Source organism: Jaculus jaculus, chromosome 1, assembly GCF_020740685.1.
Source record: "Jaculus jaculus isolate mJacJac1 chromosome 1, mJacJac1.mat.Y.cur, whole genome shotgun sequence".
NCBI lineage: Eukaryota > Metazoa > Chordata > Mammalia > Rodentia > Dipodidae > Jaculus > Jaculus jaculus.
Genome location: NC_059102.1, coordinates 315,131,796 through 315,155,600, shown reverse-complemented (window position 1 = coordinate 315,155,600; position 23,805 = coordinate 315,131,796). Strand labels below are relative to the sequence as shown.

Below are 23,805 nucleotides of genomic sequence, written 5' to 3'. Positions count from 1 at the left end.
CAGAGGAGGTTTGTAGCTCCTACCGGAAGATTCTCAGAGATAGCTGAAGGCCTTGTAAAATCCCATTCTTTCCCCTTTTCCTCCTGGCTGCTGGCATGGGACCCTTGCCCTGCCCGGAGAGGGACAATGGCGCTGAGACAGGGCATGTGGCACTCGGGCCTTACACACTTCGAGGGACAAGACAGGAGCCACGCAGAAAAGGTTTTATCTGTTTATTTAAAAACAGAATATCATTTTATGTACAAATATGCACATATTTACACAAAATGTACACATTAGGATCCCAGGTGGTTGGGTTCCACTCAGTTCTGGGCTGGGCTGGGCACCTGGACGGGAGCCTCTCCGTTAGTAAGTCCAGCAGATTTCTGACCACATTGAGTTTGGATACTAAACCTCAGTATTCTGGTTGAGTATGTGTGGCTGGGCCAACGAAAAAATAAACTTCTAACCCCAACCCCCATCCAGAAGAACCCTGAATTAATGACCCAGAAATCTCTGGGGAAAGATGTTCTCACCCCAGCACCTCCTTCCCCTCACCTGAACTCCCCACCTTTCCTCAATCTGTCCCCCACTATCTCTGTCCCCTACATAACCAAACCAAGAACCCTTGAACACCAAGTCCCAGGAACTTCTCAAGGGACCACAAGCAATTATGGAGACAACTAAAAAAAGAGGTGAGGCCAGGGGGAGAGTAGCAGGGCCCCTAGGGATTAGCACCCCTACACCTTCCTCCCTCAGCTACTGCCCACTGCTCTGGTTCCAGACGCCACCAGGTGTTGGTCCCCCCGCCCCAAGGTGCTCCACAGATGTAGATGCCTTACAATAGTACCTTTCCCAATCTCAGGAAGGAACCCCTGGGGTGGGGTCTGCACGAGGTCCAGCTTTGTTGAACGCCTGTGTTGGATGGCCTCATTTAAGCAAGCCCAGTAACAAGAATGCAGATAAATCAAAAAGAGGTTTGTTTTCCTCTTATGAAGGGGGTCTGAGCAAAACTCTGAAAGGTTCCCTGAAGGTTAATTTACAGAAAGTATGTACATCCAACAGGCCTACCCACAGGCCACCAGAGGGCAGAGGGCTTCTGTAGCAGTTCAAGCCTCTGGCAGACCCCTGGATGGCTGCTTCACACTTGCCCAGGGCTCCCAAGTGATGGGAGGGCTCCTCCCCAACTTTTAGAGGCCAGAGTCCACTTCCAGCTATGCCCGCACATCTGGATCTGGCCCACAGTCTCCACCTCTTACCTCCAATCTCTGCATCACTAATACTGCTCTGGGGTCTGAGGAAAATATCTGCATCTGCAGGCAGAGGTCACACACAGCCACATGACACAAACCGAACCTAACAGTGTTCCACACGCAGACTCAAATCCTGGAGCACACATACCGCCATTCACTTGGACATAACATGACAATATAATATACACTATGACAGTCACTCTTACATGTACATATCACTGGTGAACACTTACACACACACACACACACACACACAAACACACACACACACACAGTGACCTACATATACGGTGGGAGGAACTCAACCAGTGGGGCCCTCCCGATGAACAGAAGGGTTGGAGGTAAAGGTTGGAGCAGTCAGTGGAGTGGGGCGCATCTTCCTAAAAAAGCGTAGACATTTAAGGAGGTCCCTTAAGATGAACTGAAGTCCCCCATGTCAGAGGAAGGAGCCAGGCCTAGGGGAGAGAGGCAGGCCTGGGTCAGACCAGATGCCCCCGCCCATTGATGTATATGCCATTGCCCGTGGGCTTGGCCCTCAGGGTCCCATTCTCCTGTACAAAATGGTTCATGGCCTGTTTGATGCCTTCATCCTGATCTTCCTCTTCCTCTGCCCGCCCAGAGCTTGGAGACAGCAGCTCGGTCTGTGTTTCAATCTCCCTCACTGTGGTCAGCGTGGAGTAACTGCGGCCCTCGGGCTCTTCACTCTAAAGACCAAGGACGGACGACAAGTCGGAAGCGAGACGAGGCAGGCAGATGCCGCGGGGGGCTATCTATCGGGGGGCTATCTATCGGTTGGGTTGAGGTGGCACAGCAGGGGTGATGGCGTAGGGGTTGGGGATGGGGAGGGGGCCAGGAACAGTTGCTAGGCATGGGGACAAGAAGACAGAGAACAAAGGCATAGCAGAGAAGCGGGACACGGGCCGTGTGAGCCAGGGCTCAGGCTTGGGGGCTGGTAAGGGGGCTGCTGACACACCCCGTTTGGGGCCAGGAGAGGGGCCCGAGGAGAATGGTCGGGACACCAGTGGGGCCGGGGGGCCTCACCATCACAGAGCAGCTACTGTTGTCCTTGAGACTATCAGGGTGGCCCTCGGCTCTCAGCCCTACACTCTCCTCCGGCTGTTGTGGGGAGGGCCGGACAGGGAGGGGGAAGGAGTTAGAACAGAGCTCACTCTCCTCCCCTCAGCCTCTTCACCCCTCATCCTCCACCAGCCTCCTCCCACAGGTCCATAGTTTGCCTGACAAAGACAACCTCGTCCCCGGCTGCCACCCGAAATCCACCCCAGACCCAGTGCTGACGGTGGATTCCTAGAGCAGCCCCCAGGCCAGTACTGGGGACCCTTTGCAAGGCATCTTAGCAGACCCAAAGAAGCTACAACCCACAATCCCAGCCCCAGCTAGGAGCCACTGGGGAGGACGTCACTTCTGTCTGCAGAGGACCCAGGTCCAAGCACACCTGTGTGGCTATACCCCGCACATGCTGCCGGCCTTGGCACGCACCTGGCTCCTGGGGTCCGTATGATGGGAATGCAGCCTCCGGATGGAGTTCTCCCTGGTCAGGGTCAGCTCCTCCTCACTAGGAAAGACAAGAGCTGTCACGAGCTGAAGGCTGAGGTAGCCTCCCCAAGTGAGTCTAGCCTGGGTGCACCTAGGAGAGACAGCTGAAGGGTACGGATGCCATGCTAGCCCCGCAACTGTTAGCGTGTGGCTGTAGGTGGCAGTGTGGCTGAAGAACATGGGTGTGCCACAAGTAGGTGACACCTGGACCAATGCATCTGAGCTTCCCTCATCCATTGGTGGTCCAGATCCCAATACCCCTCACCTCCCCAAAGACTCCACCCACCTCTGGTCCATCAACTCCCTGATTATACAGGCCATGCGTGGTGGTGTACACCTCTAATCCCAACATTCAGGAAGCTGAGGTAGGCGGATCGCTGTGAGTCTGGGGCTTCAGAACGAATATCAAGTCAACCTGCGCTAGAGTGAGTCCCTACCTTAAAAAAATAAAAATAAAAAAGCAAGCCCGGGCTGGAGAGATGGCTTAGCGGTTAAGCGCTTGCCTGTGGAGCCTAAGGACCCCGGTTCGAGGCTCGGTTCCCCAGGTCCCACGTTAGCCAGATGCACAAGGGGACGCACGCATCTGGAGTTCGTTTGCAGAGGCTGGAAGCCCTGGCGCGCCCATTCTCTCTCTCTCCCTCTATCTGTCTTTCTCTCTGTGTCTGTCGCTCTCAAATTTAAAAAAAAAAAAAAGCCCTTCCTGATTATTAGGCTACCCAGTCCCCTCTCTCTCCTCTGCTCTGCGCCACCTTCTGCTTGCTTCCTCTTTGTTCTCAGCTCAGCTCGGCACACTGGGGAGCAGCCAGTACTCACTATTTCTGGGTCATCTGCTGGGCCTTGCGTCGGTGATACCGGGACATGAGCACCACCACCACCACCAGAAGGCAGAACAGGAGAGCCGCAATCACGCCCACCACCACCACGGAGGCTGACACTAGGTCCACCTGCTTGCCTGGGTCCTGAGGGTCTGCTGGAAACAGGCCAGTGTCTGAGGTGCATGCCCAGATCCCTCCCTGATCTATCCCCGCCCACAGTGCCGCTCACACATGGTCTTCACGGGGCACATCTACACCCACCCGCTCAGCCTGGCCTACTACACCAGACACCATCCGCCACTCCCCAGGGAATACTGCCCCACTTCCTTCTCTCGGTCTTGCTCCCCGTTGCCCATCCACTCCAGGCCCTGGGCCCAGACACCCTGGTCTCGGTCTCCCCAACCACTGTGCTTACCGAGAACATCCACAGTGACTTGAGAATCTCTCGAGGAAAGTTCATTGCTCACGTGGCAGACGTAGATGCCGCTGTGCTCGGTGGTCAGTGGGGGAAAGCCCAGAGTGTCCCCTTCCACTCGCACGCCACTAGGCAGAGGTGCATCGAGCCTGCAGGACAGGTAAGCTGAAGGGTGCCGGCTGGGGCAGGCTGAGGCTGCCACCTCCCAACGTGCCCAGGCAGCTCTTCACACCCCCCCTCCTCCATGACGTCACCCAGAGCCTCCGGCTGTTCCCACGGTGCCCTACCCTCCCCTAGGCAGGTCTAGGCAGAGGCCCCTTCTCTCTGCCACCCAGCCTGACCCGGGCACCCCCGCACACACTCAGGGAAGATCCACACGCATGCCATCCTACATGCTCCCACAGGGATCACGTCATCCAGCGCTAGGTACCAGATACACATGCTATAAAATCCACACAACAGGACGCTCCACTCCTAGCTGAACCGGGCTCAGAGGTACTTGGAAAGTGTGACTGCATGCTCCAACACCCATGATGCTGCATGGCAGAGTACACAAACCTAGCCCCAGGCATAAGGCCATCTGTATCACTCATGTCCACATGTTAGAACATGCCTGTCATAGGCTTACATACATGTACACCCTACCCTACCCATCCCCCAATTCTCTAGACATTTAGGCTCTGGAAGACAGCCAAGAGCTCTTGAGGGAACTGGTTGGATGTGGGTGGGTATTCTCAGGTGCTGGCAACATTGTGGTAGTTATGGGAATATTAATGCAACAAGAGTTACAGTCAGCTGTCTTTTTGTCTCATGCATTTTAAGGGCTCATAAATACATAATAGCAATATTCAATACTCAGTTATATTTCATAATTCAAAAGTTAAGAAAAAAAGCCAAAAATGTATCCTTATGGGTAACCATATACCCTAGGTTCTCTGGAATAAGTCTGTAATATTTGGTGATTATGCATATATATTTTTTCAAAGCTAGGGTCTTACTCCAGCCCAGGTTGACCAGAAATTCACTCTGTAGCCCCAGGCTGGCCTTGAACCCACAGCGATCCCACTACCTCAGCCTCCCAAGACCTGGGAAGTTTATGTGTGTGTGTGTGTATGCACATGCACACGCACGCACACACACACACACACACACACACACACACACACACATAGCATTTCCAGGTAGGTCTCACTGTATCCCTGGCTGTCCTATAACTCACTATGTAGTCTCATGGTGGCCTAGAACTCATGGTGATTCTCCTACCTCTGCCTCCCAAGTGCTGGGAAGAAAGGCGTGCACCACTGTGCCCAGCATATTTTTGTATTGTCTTGACACGTGGCCCAATTTATCTAGAGTTCGCCGCTCATATTGACCACATGCTGGCACTGAGAGAGAAGGACCCTAGTCCCAAACTAAGCCCAGACCCTTACCGCGTCCAGTTGTACGAAGGAGGAGGCTGCCCTTCGCTCAGGCACTTGAGTGTAGCTCCTTCTCGGCCAACATGCCATAGCTTTTGGTCCTCAAGGCCCCGAACAGAGGCCTCAGCAAGGACTGGAATGGGAGGTTGGAGGAGAAAAGAGATTGATACCCTTCAGCATGTGCTTCCTCAAAGCCCCCAACCCTGCCGCACCCTGATGGCACAGTTTCCCCCAGCCCTTTGCCATCCCGCACAGGGGTTGCCAAACCTCACCAGGCTCCACCTCTCTGACAGCTCCTGGTCACATGGCTCTCTCTCCTCTCTAACCTCAGCCTATATTGGTTTACCTTTGCCATAAGCCCACAAGTACCTCAGGGAAATGATGTGTCACTTTTTTTTCTGGATCTCCTGTGGTGTCCAGCCTAGTGCTAATCAGAGAACAAGTGCTGGGTAATTGCTGGCCAATTCTTCAAGGGCGGAACAATCCCACTGGTTCATTTGTTTCTCTAACAAACATTTGTTGATTACCTACTGTGGTGGTTTGTATTTCAAACGTCCCTCACAGACTCATGTGTTTGGGATTAAGCCTTATGCTTGATGCCCAGCTGGTGAAGCCTTTGGGTGGTGGAACGTTGGAGGAAGTGTGTCACTTGGGGCAGACCTTGAGGTTTATTAGGCCAGCTCCACTGGGTGTTCCTGGCCTGCTCATTCTCTTTCTTTCCTCCCTACTCTGTGGAGATGGCATGCCTGGCTTCCTACTATTGCTGTGTCTAATGAGGAATCTACCCCTCTGTTGTATAGCAATCTCTTTTAAAGTTTATTTTTTTATTTATTATTTTTGGTGTTTCGAGGTAGGGTCTCACTCTGGTCCAGGCTGATCTGGAATTAACTATGTAGTCTCAGGCTGGCCTTGAACTCATGGCGATCCTCCTACCTCTGCCTCCCAAGTGCTGGGATTAAAGGCATGTGCCACACACCTGGCTTAAAGTTTTTATTTTTATTTATTTATTAGAGACAGAGAGCAGAAGAGAGAGAGAGAGAGAGGGAGAATGGGCATGCCAGGGCTTCTAGCCACTGCAAACAAACTCCAGACAAAGGTGCCACCTGGTGTAGCTGGCTTATGTGAGACCTGGAGAATCGAATCTGGCTCCTTAGCCTTAACAGCTAAGCCATCTCTCCATCCAGCAATTTCTTTTGAATTTAAACATCCCCACCCTAGCAAGGCTCAGGAGACTCAGGAGGGAAACAAGTCTGTGAAAGCTAAAACTTTAAAGATCACAAGGCCCTTTCCCAAGGATATAGAAAGAGTAAACAGCTGCTAACTCTCCCACCAACTGAGTGCTGAGCTGTCTGAAATCCTGCAGATATAGTTTCTGTTAGGATTTTTGGGGGGACGAAGGAGTGGAGGGGTTAAGTGGTAGGGTCTTGCTTTAGTCCAGGCTGACCTGGAATCCACTAAGAAGTCTCAGATTGGCCTCAAACTCACAATGATCCTCCTGAGTGCTGGGATTAAAGGTGTGCGCCACCACGCCCGGCAGGGCTGTCATCTCTGCTGGAGTGAGCTTTTCTGGCCTCGGTCACTCAAGCTCTGCTAAGTAACCTCTCACCTGAGCTCTGTCAGCAACCTCAGTAAATTCACCAGATTTGGATTTTGGTTCAATTCCCATCGCTGATGCTTTATCTGAGGTGATTAGACATGTGTTCCCATCTCCCCAGAGAAAGAAGTTTCATGCAACGCCTTAGAAATTATAAACTGAGCCAGGTGTGGTGGCGCACGCCTTTAATCCTAGCACTCGGGAGGCAGAGGTAGGAGGATCACAGAGAGTTTGAGGGCACCTTGAGACTACATAGTGAATTCCAGGTCAGCCTGGGCTAGAGTGAGACCCTACCTCACAAACAAACAACAACAAAAAAGAAATTATAAAAGGAAATAAACCTTTTCCTTCCATAAAGCTGCTTCTGGTTGTGTGTTTTGTCCCAGCAATGAGAAGTAATTGCTGAACCTACTTGGTGGCAAATGCTTGAAGTCTAATGCTGGAAGCGGCCACCTGCAGTTTACTGATCGCTCCCCTGGTTTATGACCTGGGTGAGATGCTTTGCACTCACGGCTGCTAATCCTCCTCAAAATCCTGTAAAGTTGGTATAATTACACTCATTTTGCTGATGAAGAAAATGAAGCCTAACAAGATTAAATACCAGTTGGTAAATAGCAGAATGAGAGCTTATCCCAAGTCTGTCTCCAAACCCTAAACTGTATATTTTGCAAGATGCATTCAACTCCTTCTTTGTACCTGATTCTCCCAGTGAAACAAGGCAATCTTTTCTGTAAAGATGGGGACCAGGCCTGGAGAGATGGCTCAGCTGTTAAAGGCGTTTGCCTGCAAGACCTGATGACCTGGTTTGATTTCCCAGTACCCACATAAAGTCGGAGGCACAAAGTGGTACATGTGTCTGGAGTTCATTTGCAGTGGCATGCTCATTCTCTCTCTCTCTGTCTCTCTCTCTGCACTTGCAAATAAATAAATAAATATATATTTTTAAAAAGGACAGGGGGTAGCCGGGTGTGGTGGCGCACGCCTTTAATCCCAGCACTCGGGAGGCAGAGGTAGGAGGATTGCCGAGAGTTCGAGGCCACCCTGAGACTACATAGTGAATTCCAGGTCAGCCTGAGCCAGAGTGAGACCCTACCTCAAAAAACCAAAAAAAAGCCAGGCGTGGTGGCGCACGCCTTTAATCCCAGCACTTGGGAGGCAGAGGTAGGAGGATCGCCATGAGTTCAAGGCCACCCTGAGACTACAGAGTTAATTCCAGGTCAGCCTGGACCAGAGTGAGACCTTACCTCAAAAAACCAAAAAAAAAAAAAAAAAAAAAAAAAAGGACAGGGGGGCTGGGGAGATGGCTTAGCGATTAAGCGCTTGCCTGTGAAGCCTAAGGACCCTGGTTTGAGGCTCAATTCCCCACGACCCACGTAAGCCAGATGCACAAGGGGGCGCACGTGTCTGGAGTTTGTTTCCAGTGGCTGGAGGCCCTGGAGAACCCATTCTCTCTCTCTATCTACCTGCCTCTTCCTCTCTCTGTCACTCTCAAATGAATAAATAAAATAACAAAAAATTAAAATAATAATAATAATAAAAAAAGGTCAGAGACCCTGCAAGTCCGAGAGGTCTCAATGATTTGCTAACGTTGTTTGGATTGGGCGTCAGGTCTTCTGCTGGGCTAGTGCTCTCTCATATACTGTGGCCTCCTGAACCTTGGTTGGACAGCCTGGCATGGCTCAGGGTCAATGTCTCACGAATCCTTTCAGAACCCATAAAATCCCCCTACTCACAAATCCAGGTACTCACAGGCCACTTGGAGGGTGTGGGTGATTCTTTGGTCTTGGAGCAGGCCAGGATGGGACACCACACAGGTAAGTGGCTGTCCATTCATGCTTCGGCTAGGCACTAGGTGAAACTCTGAAGTGACAGCAGCAGAGCGTGAGTGCTTGAAAGAGCGGCTGGATACCGTGCCTTTGACCTCTGTGTCCCAAGTCACACTGGGCGCAGGGCTGCCCTCAGCAGTGCAGGAGGCTGCCAATGTCAGGCCTTGGCCTTCCTCAAGTGGTGGACCAGGATTCAGGGAGGGCAGGGGAGGCACTGTGGATAGGAGGGGAAGGAGGTCACAGATCTGCACAACCTCAGTGCATTCCACTTCAGTCTTACCTACTGCAAACCTTAAGTGGCTTTCCCTTCTCTTAATTCACTAATAAAGGTACCAGATAGGTGGTAGAATTTCAGGTGATTTTTTGTCTTCTCTATTGTTAGATTTTTTTTTTCAATAATGTGCATGGGTCATTTAAAAAATAAAAATAACAAAGTAATTTAAAAACTAATTAGATATTATCTACATAATAATAATAGCCACCGCTTACTGTGCCAACTATTATGTTAAACACTTTACCAATGTTATCTCATTTTATTCTGCTAACAAACTAGTGAGGTAGGTATTATTATGCCTATTTTTCAGGTGAGGAAAACTAAAGCTCAGGGAGGTTAAATGATTTGTTCCAGGTCATCAGCTTTTAGATGACAAAGCCTAGAGTCACAGATTCATACTCAGGATGTTTTCTTATGCGTGTGTGCTTTTTGATTTTCGAGACAAGGTCTCACTAAGTAGAACAAGTTGGCTTCAAAGCCTCTATCCTTTTGCCTCATCTTCCTGTTGGGATTATAGAGTGTACCACCATGTTTGGATTTTTTTACACTCATTTCTCCTTCCATGTGGACAAGGAGAAACTACAAAAGCTTTCAGTCCAGCTTCAAAATATTAATAGCCCAAGCACATAATAGAAAAGACAACTTGAAATTTGACCACAGGTCCAAGTTGAGGACACGTGCTCATGGTGCACAGCGGTGATTTAAAAGGTGTCTATGATCTCAGACCACATTCACCAAAAGCCCAGGGACCAAAAGAAATATTGGCCCCACTAGACACCTTAAGGCCACCCCATAGCTGGGCTTCATGTCCACATTTAAAACCAAGGAGCCCAGGATGGGGAAGGGAGGCTTTGAGTTGGTGTCTTTGGTGAAACTGTGGCAGGAGCCAGTAGGTGCAGCTTGGGAAGAGTAGATTTGGGTGGAACATGACAGAGCTCTTCAGCTCTTTAAAAGGCTGTGGGGCAGCCCATGCTGTCTTGTTCAGGAGGAGATCTCAAGTCAACAGAAAGAAGAACTTTCTAGTATATGGATTGGGGTTATCTGGAGAGAACTTTTGGATTGCGTGGGGGGAGGAGTTGAATTGTCCTCCCTTCATCCCTATAGGATCTTTTTGTTTGCTTGTTTTTCGAGGTAGGGTCTCACACTAGCCCAGGCTGACCTGGAATTCACGCAGTAGTCTCAGGCTGGCCTGGAACTCAGAGCGATCCTCCTACCTCTGCCTCCCGAGTGCTGGGATTAAAGGCGGGCGCCAGCCACCACGCCCCGGCAAAGGAGGCCATCTTTTTTTTTTTTAAATTATTTATTTATTTATTTGAGAGCGACAGACACAGAGAGAAAGACAGATAGAGGGAGAGAGAGAGAATGGGCGCGCCAGGGCTTCCAGCCTCTGCAAACGAACTCCAGATGCGTGCGCCCCCTTGTGCATCTGGCTAACGTGGGACCTGGGGAACCGAGCCTCGAACCGGTGTCCTTAGGGTTCACAATCTAGCGCTTAACCGCTAAGCCATCTCTCCAGCCCAGGAGGCCATCTTTTATGCCTGCTCCGTCTCTGCCCCACCTGCCTCCGGCTGCTCCGCTCTCGGGCTCTGGGCCTGGAGTCGATCGAGGTCGCTGTGCGCACACACCCGGCAGCTCTGCACTTACCCAGCACGCGGAGCCGCATGCGCGCTTGGAAGCTGCCCGCTGGGAAGGTGCTGACTCTGCACTCGTACTCGCCCTCGTCTGCTTGCACGGCGTTGCGCAGCAGCACAGAGCCGTCCAGAGGGTCCCTGGGGGGCGGCGGTTGCTCCACGCGGTCCTCATAGGCAGAGCTCACGTGAAGCCCGTACTTGGAGTGTAACAGGGCCAGTTCCCGGGTACCCTCGTTCGCGTCCACTCGGGCCCATGCCACCTGCCCCACCTGCTCATCGGGATCCCCTCGGTAGAAGCAGGGCAGCTTGGCATCCTGGCCCAGCACCACTGTCACCAAGTCCGAAGTCTCCAGCTCACCCGCGGGGCATCGGCCTGCAGGGGGCAGAGAGGAGCACCCTGGATTAGGGGCACGGCCAGAGCTGGGGAATCCACTCTGGGTAAAGACAGCAAACAGCCAGAACTCTAGGAGCTTTTTGTGCTTGCAAAGCGCATTCAATTCATTACCTCATTAGATCCACAAAACATTGCCAAGAGGTAGGCGTTATTATCGCCATTTAACAGATGAGGAAACTGAGACCCGCAGAAAGGAAGTGGCCTGCCTAAGGCCACACAGGTGATTTCGGGAAGACTCACCCCTTTTGCAGCCTCGGATGCTATCACAGCAATTCCAAGATGGGATAACAGAACCAGAGACCCAGCCCCTCCCCTCGGGGAGATCACAGCCCTCAGGCAGATGGAATTTCCATACATAGAAATAGGAAACCAACACTCGGGAGGCAGAGACAGGAGGATCACCCTTAGTTCAAAGCCACCCTGAGACTACATAGTGAATTCTAGGTCAGCCTGGGCTAGAGTGGAAAAACCAAAAAAAGAAAAAGAAAAAGAAATAGGGAAAGCCATGAACAAATTCACAGGAGGCTCAACCTACTGAAGGGTTTTGTAAAAGTGAATGGTTTCCGAAGGCATGACCAGGAGCCACAGGAAGGGCCCAGCCCTGCTGGTGTCTGGGATGGAGGATGTAGGCAAGGACCAGCAGCCCTTCAGGACATTCTTTTCATAACTGGAAGGTTAGAGACCTGGATTCCCAGAGAGAAGGACATATTCCATGTGGGAGGAATGGCATGAATGGAGGTTTAGAGGCAGGAATGAATGAAAGGGCTCTGGTCAGAGGCCCGGAGAAATGAGGTCAGGGCAGACACACAACAAAAGGGTCAGAATGTTGAGGCGAATCAGAGGAGCAGGGACAAAGGGACAGGTGCCTTATTCTTTGATGTGGAGCAGTATGAACTCTCAAGGATTTGGGAATCAGATATATGCATTGTGCAATTTGACCTGCAAGTAAGAATCCTTTCCTGCCTCATGGAACCTGAGGTCTTTTAAGAGGAAGAGAAATATATGAAGTAATAGATATATAAATATAGATATGGTATAATGCAATGACGATTGCTTTTCCTCCTTCCTTCTTTCATTTTCTTCCTTCTCTTTCTTTTTTTCTATTTCTTCTTTGAGACAGAGTCTCACTTTATAGCCTCCAGGCTGGCCTCTAACTCACTATCCTCCTGCTTCAGCCTTCCGAGCACTGGATTTACAGGATGAGCCATCAAGCCTGGCTTGCAATGACGGTTTCTGATTTAATGTTTACTAGTGTGTTGTAGGTTAGTTGTGGGATGGGGTAGTCACTGGGGGAGTCATGAGGGATCATTTCCTGCACGAGTTGGGTAAGATCAAGAGGCAGGGAAGACCCAAAAGGTATTCTAGGCAAAGGTTCAAGGTAAGCAAACACCCAGGAGGTGGAGAGGCTGGCTCGGTCAGGAAGCAGAGAAGAGAGGACCCAACCTAAGGCAGGGTGTGTGTGTGGAGCAGGAGTGGAAAATATAGCTGGGGTAGGGTGGGGCTAAATAACTCAGAACCTTCCATGTCAGGCAAAGAAATTCAGATTTGGTCAAGAGGAAAAAGAGTCACTAAAGTTCCCTTAGCCAGGAAGTGACATGAGGCAAGTGACAATATTCAGTGTGACCAGAAAACCGACAGATTGAAGATCCGATGCTCACCAGGAGGCTGCAGATGCAGCCCTAACAGAGGCAGGCAGAGAGATGGGGACCATTCCTAGGGGAACTTTGATGAAGGGGATGGATTTGATCACTGGCTAGAAAGCAAGGTGAGGGAGAGGGAAGATCCAAAAACAACCGAATGTCAGGGGTTGGAGCAATGGCTCCATCGTTAGAGTACTTGCCACACAAGCTTGAGGGCCCGAGTTTGGACCTTCAACATCCACATAAATGCTGGGAACGTGTGGCAGCCCACCGTACGCTCAGCATGCCGAGGCAAGCTGGCTAAGTACACTAGCTGGGTCCTTGAGTGCTGTGTTCAAGTGAGAGACCCTGTCTTTTTTTTTTTTTTTAATTTCTTTTAAAAATATTTTATTTATTTGAAAGAAAGAAAGAAAGAGACAAAGAGACAGAGAATGGGCTTGCCAGGGTCTTCAGCCTCTGCAAGTGAACTCCAGATGCATGTGCCATCTTGTGCATCTGGCTTATGTGGGTCCTGGAGAACTGAACCTGGGTCCTTTGGTTTTGTAGGCAAGCACCTTAACCACTAAGCTATATCTCCAGCCTGAGAGACCCTGTCTTAATACATAAGGTGGATGGACTGGGGAAATGGCTTAGTGGTTAAAGCATTTATCTGCAAAGCCTAAGGACTCCAGTTTGATTCCCCAGGACCTATGAAAGTCAGATGCACAAAGGGGTGCATGCATGTGGAGTTCATCTGCAGTGGATAGAGGCCCTGGCATGCCCATTCTCTCTTTCTCTCTCATTCAAATACATAAAGAAATAAAATATTTTACAAAATAAATAAATAAGGTAAAAAGTGATGAAGGAAGACACCCAACACCAACTTCTTGCCTCTACATATATGCTTATGCATGTATCCCCCCCCCACACGTGCCTACAGACATATGAACATGCATATACACAGACACATACCAAAAATATATATATATATATCTGGATTTCCAGGATGAGCAGCTTCTTAAGGAGACAGGGCATGGGAAAGTTCATGGTTATAAAAAAACAAGTGTAAGCCAGACGTGGTGGCACACACCTTTAATCCCAGCACTCAGGAGGCAGAGGTAGGAGGCTCGCCATGAGTTCAAGGCTACCCTGAGAGTACGCAGTGAATTTCAGCTCAGCCTGGGCTAGGGTGAGACCCTACCTCAAAAAAACAAAACAAAACAAAACAAAAAAACAACCAAAAAACCAAAACCCCAAGTGTAATGGGGCAGGAGAGATGGCTCAGTGGTTAAGGTGCTTGCCTGCAAAACCTAATACCCCCAGTTCAATTCCCCAGGACCCACAAAGCCAGATGCACAAGGTGGCACAGGTGTCTGGAGTTCATTTGCAGTGGCTAGAGGCCCTGGCGTGCCCATGCTCTTTCTCTGTGTATGTCTGTATCTCTCTGCTTGCAAATAAACAAAATAAAAAACTAAACAAATAAACAAAAAAAATCCCAAGAAAATAAATATAAAACCCAAGGGCGAGGGCAGAGCAGAAGAGTGCTCTGGAGAAGTAAGACCTCTGTCTTAGACTGTATACCACAGCAGCTCCCAACAGGCTACAGCCCCTGCCTCTACCCAGCACCCCACATGCCCTGTTGTCCTTCACCTCTGCTCACACTGTACCCCTGCCGGGAATGCCCTCCTCCCTCTGTCTGGTTGCTCCTACTCATCATTGTCTGGCAAACTCCTACTCATGCCTTAAGACTGTGCTTAGGCATCATTTCCTCCTGGATGCCTCCCTCCCCGCCCCCACCTCAGACAGCCCTGAGTGCTTTCTTCCTGTGTTCCCCTGGCACACTGTTTTCACCCCAGTTATATCATTTTAACCCACAGATTGTACTTGCTATATATATATTTTTTTTTCGAGGTAGGGTCTCTCTCCACCCCAGGCTGACTTGGAATTCACCATGGAGTCTCAGGGTGGCCTCGAACTCACAGCAATTCTCCTACCTCTGCCTCCCAAGCACTGGGATTAAAGGCGTGCGCCACCATGCCCGGCTTGTACTTGCTATTTTCTTCTTTGCCTCCTACACCATATTGAGTAGATACAGGGTCATATATCACTTATGGAAACTTGGTTTCTGATTTCATGTTCAGTAGTATGTGGTCTCCATTCTTCTACTTGAATGTGTATTGACTAATGGAATAAATGAATGAAGCCAAGCACGTTGGCCCATACTGTAATCCCAACACTAAAGAGGCTCAGGCAAGAGGATCTTAAGTTATGGGCAGCATAGAAAGATACCATCTCAATACCCAACCCCACCCCAAACAAATGAATGAATTAATGGTCAAATCTACGAGTGAGTGAGATATGCAGGAAATAACAATTCTTCCTTGGTTGGGCTGGGCAGGGACAGTGTTGGCATGGCAACCTTGGGGAGGCAAGTTAGCCTGGCTATCTGGGTTCACTGCCAAAGGAGGAGCTCTGGACTAAACTGTGGAAGAAAGGAGGGATAAAGAGAAGCAGACATCGGGAAGGATGGCTTAGCGGTTAAGGCATTTGCCTGCAAAGCCAAAGGACCCAGGTTCAATTCCCCAAGACCCATGTTAGCCAGATGCACAAGGGGGCACATGCATCTGGAGTTCAACTGCAGTGGCTGGAGGCCTTGGCGCACCCATTCTCTCTCTCTCCCCACCTCTTTCTCTGTCAAATAAATAAAAATAAATATTAAAAAAATAACAAGAGAGGCAGACATGAGGAGGAAGTGAAGCACAGAGTGGACTCGAGGGCTCCAGTGAGGCACAGGAATGGGCTCTTGTGGCCCCACCGGCAGGAGTGGAAGGAGGGAGGACGGTGCTGGGAGGGTCCAGGCTGGACGGGACAGACCTGCAGGGCCAGATACCAGGGCCCTGACCTGCCTAAGCTGATGTTGGTCCCACCCAGCCCAGCCTAGGAGTCCAGCTAGTCACCTGTACCCCTCCCAGGCACCCCCTCCTGGCACTGAAAGGAACAGGAAGTTAAAAAAAAAGCAGCTAGGATGGGCTTAGGATAAGAGGTCCCCAGCACACTTTCCTTAGCACATTGGTGTGGATGCAGGTCACAGTGATGAGAGTGCAGAATAAAATCCTTCTAAAGACTATTTCTTTTATTTATTTATTTGCAAGCAGAAAGAGTTAGACAGAAGAGAGATGGATGGAGAGAGAGAATGGGTGCACCAGGGCCTTCAGCCGTGGCAAACAAGCTCTAGACACGTGCTCCATGTGGCACCTCTGGCTTTACATGGGTACTAGGGAATCAAACTCCAGCTGTTAGGCTTTGCAAGCAAGTGCTTTAACCACTAAGCCATCCCTCCAGCCCATGACTATTTACGAGACAACGTCAGAGACATATTTTCCATATCTATCCCCATACTTGCCAAGCACCTGTCCCCTCCTTACCATAAATCACCCATAGCCTCCCCCTCCCAAAATAATACCCCTTTAGGACACAGCAGGAATTGGACACCTAGCACATGCCTGAATCCCAATCCTCCATGTCCCTACCTGCAAGTCCAAGAGCCTCACCCCCCAGGGACAAGCCCAAGTGTTGCAGAATAAGAAACCCAGTACAATGAGGAATTTCCTTTTGCATCTCTCCTAGACTCCCCTCTGTCCAAAGGTTCAGTGGGAACATCTCCAGCAATGGCATCATCACACTCCTCTTTCTGACCTTCCCCTTCTGCCCATCCCCTAAACTGCAAGAGATGACCAATAAAACTCAGACCCTTATGTCCTTGTCCTGATCTAAACAGACCCAGGAGCCTGGGCTTCCAGGCCAGGGCAGGCCAGAACTGCCTCCTCCTCTCCTCCACCCAGTGCCTGGCGTCAGCACGATGATGTCATCAGACTGAAGGAGACACACCGCCTGCCTGATGAGGTCACCCTCTGGGCATGTGGTGGCCAGGCCAGGCCAAGCCCACGGACCCTTTTGCTGCAAGTTGTTTGCTGAGGCTGATGGACTCTAGCTTGCTGGGCACTCCCCTTGACTCTCCTCACCCCTCGTCTCAAGGAGCACCAGGACGCTGGTCAGGAGTCTTGGTGACTCAGAAGCTGCCACACAGCAGCAGGCTTAGCCACAGCCGCCACCACCTTGCGCAAGGGAGAGAACAGGCCCAACTGGCCAGACGGGATCCCTGCCCTCAGCCTCCTCCACCCCTGGCCAGGCCCCCTCAGGCCTCTTTGGGGCCCTGCCCTTTGTGTACCCCGCCCGCTCCCAGACAGGCCCTCCATTCCTGCCTTGGGCTGGTTGGCTACACCCCACCCTGTGCCTGGGTCCCAACTTTCCTTTCTGTGTCTCTGATCTCAAAAGGGGAAACTGAGGTTGGCACTTACATGGCAACATCTTTGGAGAAGATTTTTTTTTTTTTTTTTCAAGATAGGGTCTCTCTCTAGCCCTGGCTGATCTGGAATTTACTATGTAGTCGCAGGCTGGCCTCAAACTCACAGCGATCCTCCTACCTCTGCCTCCCAAGTGCTGGGATTAAAGGTGTGCACCACCATGCCTGGCAAAATCTTTTGTTTTGAGAGCCTTTGTATCCATCAGAATTCTCTATGGATATATTGACATATGAGGGTTATATACATGAAAATGTCCTAGACAAAAGCCTGTGTGTAGAAGGAATGAAATAAATGTGTCTTTTGCTTTTGAATATATAGGTATCTTTTTTTTTTATTTTTATTTTTTTTGGTTTTTCGAGGTAGGGTCTCACTCTAGCCCAGGCTGACCTGGAATTCACTATGGAGTCTCAGGGTGGCCTCGAACTCACAGCAATCCTCCTACCTCTGCCTCCCAAATGCTTGGATTAAAGGTGTGCGCCACCACGCCCGGCTCAAGGTATCTTTTTTAAAAAAAGTCTATTTCATATTTTTATTTATTCGAGAGAAAGAGGCAGGGAGGGAGAGAATTGGTGAGCCAGGGCCTCCAGCCACTGCAAACATATTCCAGACGTATGTGCCACCTTGTGCATCTAGCTTATGTGGGTCCTGGGTAATCGAAGCAGGGTCCTTTGGCTTTTCAGGCAAATGCCTTAAACCACTAAACCATTTCTCCAGCGCTGTATGGGTAACTTTGGATGAAGGTCTGGTCAGTCTTTCTAGTTCACATGCATGGGAGGCCATCTCCTTGCATGAACTTGGAAGTGGTTCACACATACATGTATTTATGTCTTCTCTTCAGAGGAGTATATGTCTTACTTTTCTATGCCCAGAGGGAGGAGCTATGTATTAGCTTGTGTGTGAGCATTCGTGCATGCACCATTCCGTGTACATCTCACACCCTCTGAAAGCATGGGGTGCATTCCTGTCCTGCAGGGCTCTGCACACATAGTAAATATTTTGATGTCGTTTATCTTGGCTTCTGCTCATCTGTCTCAGCTGCCCTTGGTCAGTAGTGTATGGCTCTGAGCTTCCGCCTGTGCAAACTGTCTGAAGTGTTGCCCCTGGCCTCCCTCCTCACTTCACCCCAAGACTTGAGGGCAAATTCATCTCAGGCTCACGGTGGAGGTACCCAGAGATGAGGTCACTGTCCCTCAGGTGATGGGAAATTGCCACCAAGGCTCCTCAACAGAACAAAACAAAAGCTCCCTCTCCCCTGTTCCTTAGGTTGCTACAAATAAACACCCATCCTTCTTACCCACGCCCCTGGGCCCCCCAGCACTTCTGGCCCCCCAAGTAGGCCTCTCCCTGGGAATCTCCGTCAGGGCTCTGCCGCTTGCCACCACCAGAAAAACCAGCTCTGGCTCCAGGCCTGGGGTTAGAGCTGTCTAGTGTGGGTTTGGTGGGAAGGGGGGAATTTGTCTGGGGCTAGGGGGAGGGGTCTAAGCCACCTAGGGTCTCATTCTCCTTTGTTAACTCTTGCCTCCCTTCAGTACAGCACCTGCTCCACCAGAGAAGGCTGGAGTTGGTTTAGGGTAAGAAAAGACTCTGAGAGGAGTCTACCACCCCCCAATCCAGGACAGGTGGCATCAACAATGCAAATCCCTTTTGGTGCCCCCACCTCCACCCCTACCCATAGCCTTGGCCTTGGCGCTCTCTCTCTCTCTGCCTTCACCCACCTCCCTCATTTGCCACCCTACCATTGTCCTAAGCCCCCAGCTTAGTGAGAGCTTCCCAATCCGGGCAAAGCGCCCACCCACAGATTAATGTCTGGGGAGTGGGGAGGGGGCGGCACCCCAATCATAGATGGAGAGAACAATGGGGGAGGACGGTTCTTAAAGCAGCCGGGCTCTGGCCCAGACACAGCTCCCAGCACAGATAAGTCTCCTAAACCCCCAGGAGCCAGAGTCTGAGCCCCGCTGAGTCACCACAACAGCCACACTGTGGGTGGGAGACCCAGAATTTGACTTCTCTCAAACTCCTGAGATCCTAGCCCCCACCTGACCAATTTTATGCCCCCCGCCCCCCCACTGCTGGCCAGATCTGCCTCACCGCACAGGACAGCCTCCATCTCAGCTCTTAGGGCACATCAGTTTTAGAGGAAAAGGGGGGGGGCAGAAAACTGTGGGAAGCTCCCCGTTCGCTCCGTTGTGCTGTTGTGCCCTCCTTCATGGGAATGACTTCCCATGCCCAACTGCTTGGTTTAGACTCCGTGCTCAGATCTAGACCACCAAGCCTCCTCTGTTCTCTTCACTCCTGACTCAGTTTGCTTCATCACCATCCCTTCTCTTAGCCTAATCTTTGTGGTCAGTGTAAATTTTGGAGGCCAGAAAATCTAGGCATTCTTCCCTTGCAGGGCTTGTTTCCCACAGTGGCTAACACCCTTTCGCTTTGCCTGAGGAGCCCAGGATTCTGAAGTTATGGTTCAAAAGTTGGAACAGTGCACAGTGAACTCCTCATCACTATCCCTGCTGCTGGGGTCTCTTGATCCCAGCCCCAGAAACACTTAGGACAGAACCAGGGTCACTGGGGCCAAGGGATTCCCTAGGGAGCTCCTAGTACTTCACACTTGGGTGGGGAAACCACATCTCCCCTTCTGGCCTCTTTGGGCTTGAGTAGGTCCCACAGGAAAGCGCCTGCTCGCCTCTGTAAACAGGAGTAGAAAAGCAGGGATGGGGCACCTCCCTTTCTAGGAAACTAATCTGGAACCAAAAGCTGATTCTAACCCTTAGAAGACAAAACTCAGAATCCGAAGAACCACTCACCACCCCCCTCCCCAACCCAGTCCTTCAAGGACTGCTGGGTGCCCACAGAGAGCTAGGAACTAGGATCCTATGGAAGAATGGTTCTCAGATTTGGGCCCCTCAGCCCTAGGGCAGGAGATGATGGAGGGAGGAGGGGGATGGGACCTCACCCGGAAACTCATCCCATTAAGGACAGACAAAGAGCTGTGGTGTCAGGCGCCTCCCAAGCCTGGGCTCCTCTCCCTGTCAGGGGTGGGGCAGGGCCCTAAGGCTCAGAGCTCTAATAACCCAGGAGTTGGGTGGGTGGGTGTGTGGGGGGGTGGTCAGTTTTCAGTAGGGCCAGGAAGACAGTATTCTGGGGAAGGGTCTTCTCAGCCACTATGCGACTGGTCAGCACCCCACTTCAGCCAGGAGTTGTACAATCACAGGGCCGTGGTAAGTCAGAGCTGGAAGGTGTGCAGAGACCAACCAGTCAGACCTCCCTCTTGGTCTAGTGAAGTTGAATTTCTTAATTGCTCAGGGCCGCTTAGTAAATTAATAGCAGAAATGGGATCGGAACTCAGGGCTCTTAATTTCCAGTCAAGGATTGTTCACAGACATGAAAAAGCTCCAGCCTCCTGGTGCCACTAAAGAGATGCCTACATACAGAGGCGTCGGAATGAGGGTGGGAGTGGAAATGGGACCAAGGACTTGGGGTCTGAGTTCTCAGGGATCCCCAAGTGCAGCCTTCAGCTCTGTGAAGTCTATGGCAGCAGTAGAATGGAACTGTACTGGGTACCGACTTCCCAGGCAAACCTGGAGACAGCCTTTCTTCCTAGCTTCTCAGACACTGGGTGAAGTCAGGGGCACTTTAACAAGGAGCCTCCTTTCTCCTTCTCTGGGCTTCTCTTAGAAAGAACAGGTTTACATTATGGAGAAGCAGGTAGGAATCGCGTTTGAGTCACAGTGCGTCGCTAGCATCTAGCATCCTGGCAGTACCCAGTGCATGCTTGTTCTTTAATGAACAAGGAGCCTGGAAACCAAGGCACTGACTCTGCTTACGTTTCTTACACTGGGCAGTCTGGCAGATTTCACCTGCCTATCTGTTCCTGTCAGTTTTCCCATCTGTAAAATGAAGGCATTGGAATGGTGATCTCTTTGATCCCTTCCAAGTCCTAAGACAGCATGACTCCATTCTTCAGGTGTGGGTAGATCCTACGGGAAAGCGCCTGCTGGGTTCCCTGGCCCAGCAGGAGGCCCCACCCTCTTGGCCTAAGCAAGTGAGCAGGACTGTCTGGAAGATGGGAATTAAGAGACAGGGGTGTTGGCGAAGGTGGCAGAGGTTGGAGCTCAGTATCCTAGATTGGAGGCTGGGCAGCAACCCTCCCGTTACAAGACCAGAGGGAGACAGCCCCCACTCTTGTCAGCTCAGTCACCCAGGCCTTGTTCTCCTCCTGAGCTTCAGCTGAGAATGGGGGTGGGGAATCATAGTGAGGTGCTGCTGGACAAATGGCACGCCCCGGTTACTTCTCTTGGGCCTGAGTATCCTACTGCCCTCTCCAGACAGGGCCTCATCTTTCTAAGGAGAAAGATTTCCCATTACACTGGCAACACTCTATGGCATCCCTCTGTGGTCTCACTATGCACACATTCTCTCCCCTTGTCTGACAGTGACGGGTGCCTATAACATCTGCTCCACATAGCTTAAGCTGGCAAGAAAGGAGGAGAAGTATAAGGAGTTCAGCAGAGAAAATAGGGAGGTGAGAGACAAAAAGGATGGCCTGCTACCATAGATGCTCAGCCACCTGAGTAACCCATATTGCCACCCTACCCCTTCTAGCTTGTATGCTCCTGGAAAGACAGCGGTCAGACTGAGAGGAGACCTAGCTTCTCTGTAGTTCCCCAACAGGCACTGGAGTCCAGGTACCCTGGACTATCATGGAGAGGAGGAGACAGAGATGCCCATTCACTCCCCGGACATCAGGTTTCCTGCACCTGGTGACTGCTGAGGCCAGCTCAGCCCTGAGTCAGTCTCAGCTTTAAGCAGCAGTCTGGGAGCTCAGTGGATAGGCAGGCCATGAAGCCACCAGGAAGTCCCCCAGGTGAGTAGGGTCCTCAGGTCCCACCTCTCTGCCCATCGGCACCAGATTATTAAGATCTCTTCACCCAGAGACAGCTCATGCCTAGACAAAGCTTTGGCAGAGGCGGTTAGGGACCCCAGACATCAGTATCCTTGCCCGGGGGCAGAAAGGGGACTTGACAGGAAGAGCTACGGTTAGTCCTTCTCGGGGCACTGCTGCCAGTGGAGACGGGAGAGACTGGCTCCTCCGTCAAGAGTACAAGGGGAGAATACGTGTGCGTGCGTGCGTGCATGCATGCGTGCAGGTGTGTTTATGTATTCGCGTGTGCGTATCTGTGCCAGGCTGGGCTCAGAAGCAAGGGTCCTGATGGCTCAGGAGAGTCCTACCTGTCAACGATACCAGGATCAGCAGCAGCAGCCAGGCTTCAGGGCCCCACATCTCGGCTCCCAGGGACAGGGGCATTGGTTCAAAGGCAGACCTGACCAATGATTCTGAAGTTCCACGGAGTTCTCCCTGGGAGCCGCTCTGGAGCCGAGAAGGAAGTGACCGAGTGCCCCTTGGCACTGACTCCCCTGCCTATTCCCCTCGGGTCTCCACTAGGGGACCCAGCCCCGGGTTTACCCACCCAGCCGTGGCTACCCCCAAGAAGCCGTGACGGGAGCGCTGAGCTCCCCCAGAGCTGCTTCCCACGCCGTGGCCAACAACGAAGGCAGAAACCTGGGAACCTGCTAAGCAGGTCAGAACAGGTGCGTCTCCGGGGGCTGGGCCTGGCACGGAGAGGAGACTCCGCAGCCACCGCCCCCACGGCCCGGGCTAGCTAATGGGCGCCAGGGAGGGAGGGGAGTTGGGAAGAACCTGGGTGCGGGCAGTGAGAGCCCATCCTCACCTTTGGGCTTTACTTGTGGAAGGGGCTGCGTAGGGAGAGGCAAGGGCATGGGGGGGGGCAGGGAGTTCTGGGGTGTCTCGAAGAGGGAGGCCCTGGGCCTGGGCAGGAGGAACAGAGCCCTTGTAGGTGGCACGGAATCCAAGCATCTCACACCCCAGCCAGGCTTGCTGCCTCCGGGGGGCCCTTGACAAGTTCCCCAAACTGGCGGAGGGGCTCAGTTTTGGAATCGGAGAAAGCCAGGACTGAGGAGGATTGTGGCCCATCCGCTCCGTTCACTGAGGAGAAAACACGCTCAAACTGTGGAAGGGACTTGCCAGAGGACGCATAGCTTAGTATGGTAGCTTGCTCGGACACCTCTATCCTGGAGGCGGACAACTAGCTCAAATACCCTTAAAAAAATCATATTTATTTATTTGAAAGAGAAACAGGCAGATACAGAAAGAGAGAGAGAGGCCGGGTGTTGGCTGTCCCCGAGCCTCCAGCCACTGCAAAAGAACAAGGTGGCATGGACCACCTTGTGCATCTGGCTTACATGGGTCCTGGGGAATGGAACCTGGATCCTTAGGCTTCGCAGGCAAGCACCTTAGCTGCTAATGTATCTCTCTAGCCCCTCAAATACCCCTTTCTCTTTGGCCTCTCACTAAATAGAAGCCAAAGACTGCACAGGAATTAGTCAGATGGAGTGTGGGTTCCCAGCTTCCCTCTTAGAGCCCTCTCTCTGACAACTTGATATCTGGCCAGGAGTCCCAAAAGTGCATTCGCACAACCTTAGCGGAAGGGCTTTTCCAGCTCTTTCTAGGGCCATTTACCCCACAGTCATGGAGAGGGCTACATGTCCGGACCTTGCAAGGACTATCTTGATTTCAAGCACGCTGTTCCTGTACTCCAAAAAGCAGACCTCATTTGCCCGTGGTAACAGCAGGACGTAGTGTTGCACGCCTGT

The 23,805-nt window shown here is 51.4% G+C and overlaps 1 protein-coding gene across 5 annotated transcripts; it reads right to left on the bottom strand.

The window, feature by feature from the left end:
* Window positions 1–199: 199 nt before the first annotated feature.
* Window positions 200–22,660, bottom strand: Nectin4 (nectin cell adhesion molecule 4). 5 transcript variants are annotated; one of them, XM_045130490.1, is made up of 10 exons: window positions 22,602–22,621; window positions 22,363–22,501; window positions 10,773–11,132; window positions 8,778–9,068; window positions 5,447–5,567; window positions 4,017–4,165; window positions 3,600–3,756; window positions 2,730–2,805; window positions 2,274–2,348; window positions 200–1,936 (listed from the first exon to the last, which is right to left on the bottom strand). In XM_045130490.1, exons 2-10 carry the CDS (start codon window positions 22,436–22,438, stop codon window positions 1,712–1,714), a joined length of 1,530 nt encoding a protein of 509 aa, XP_044986425.1. In that variant the 5' UTR covers window positions 22,439–22,501; window positions 22,602–22,621; the 3' UTR covers window positions 200–1,711. The 5 variants fall into 5 exon arrangements, with proteins under 5 accessions (XP_044986425.1, XP_044986424.1, XP_004671182.2 ...); XM_045130489.1 differs by having other exon boundaries at window positions 22,363–22,660; XM_004671125.2 differs by having other exon boundaries at window positions 3,600–3,753; window positions 22,363–22,660.
* Window positions 22,661–23,805: the final 1,145 nt, after the last annotated feature.

What these genes read in the sequence shown, in the direction of transcription:
- Nectin4 (XM_045130489.1), bottom strand. Translation starts at nt 22,438, where the DNA reads ATGCCCCTGTCCCTGGGAGCCGAGATGTGGGGCCCTGAAGCCTGGCTG. An exon ending in CCTTCGTACAACTGGACGCG is followed by an intron (nt 4,166 to 5,446) that starts GTAAGGGTCTGG and finishes CCTGTCCTGCAG; the next exon opens with GCTCGATGCACCTCTGCCTA. An exon ending in ACAGTAGCTGCTCTGTGATG is followed by an intron (nt 1,937 to 2,273) that starts GTGAGGCCCCCC and finishes CTTGGTCTTTAG; the next exon opens with AGTGAAGAGCCCGAGGGCCG.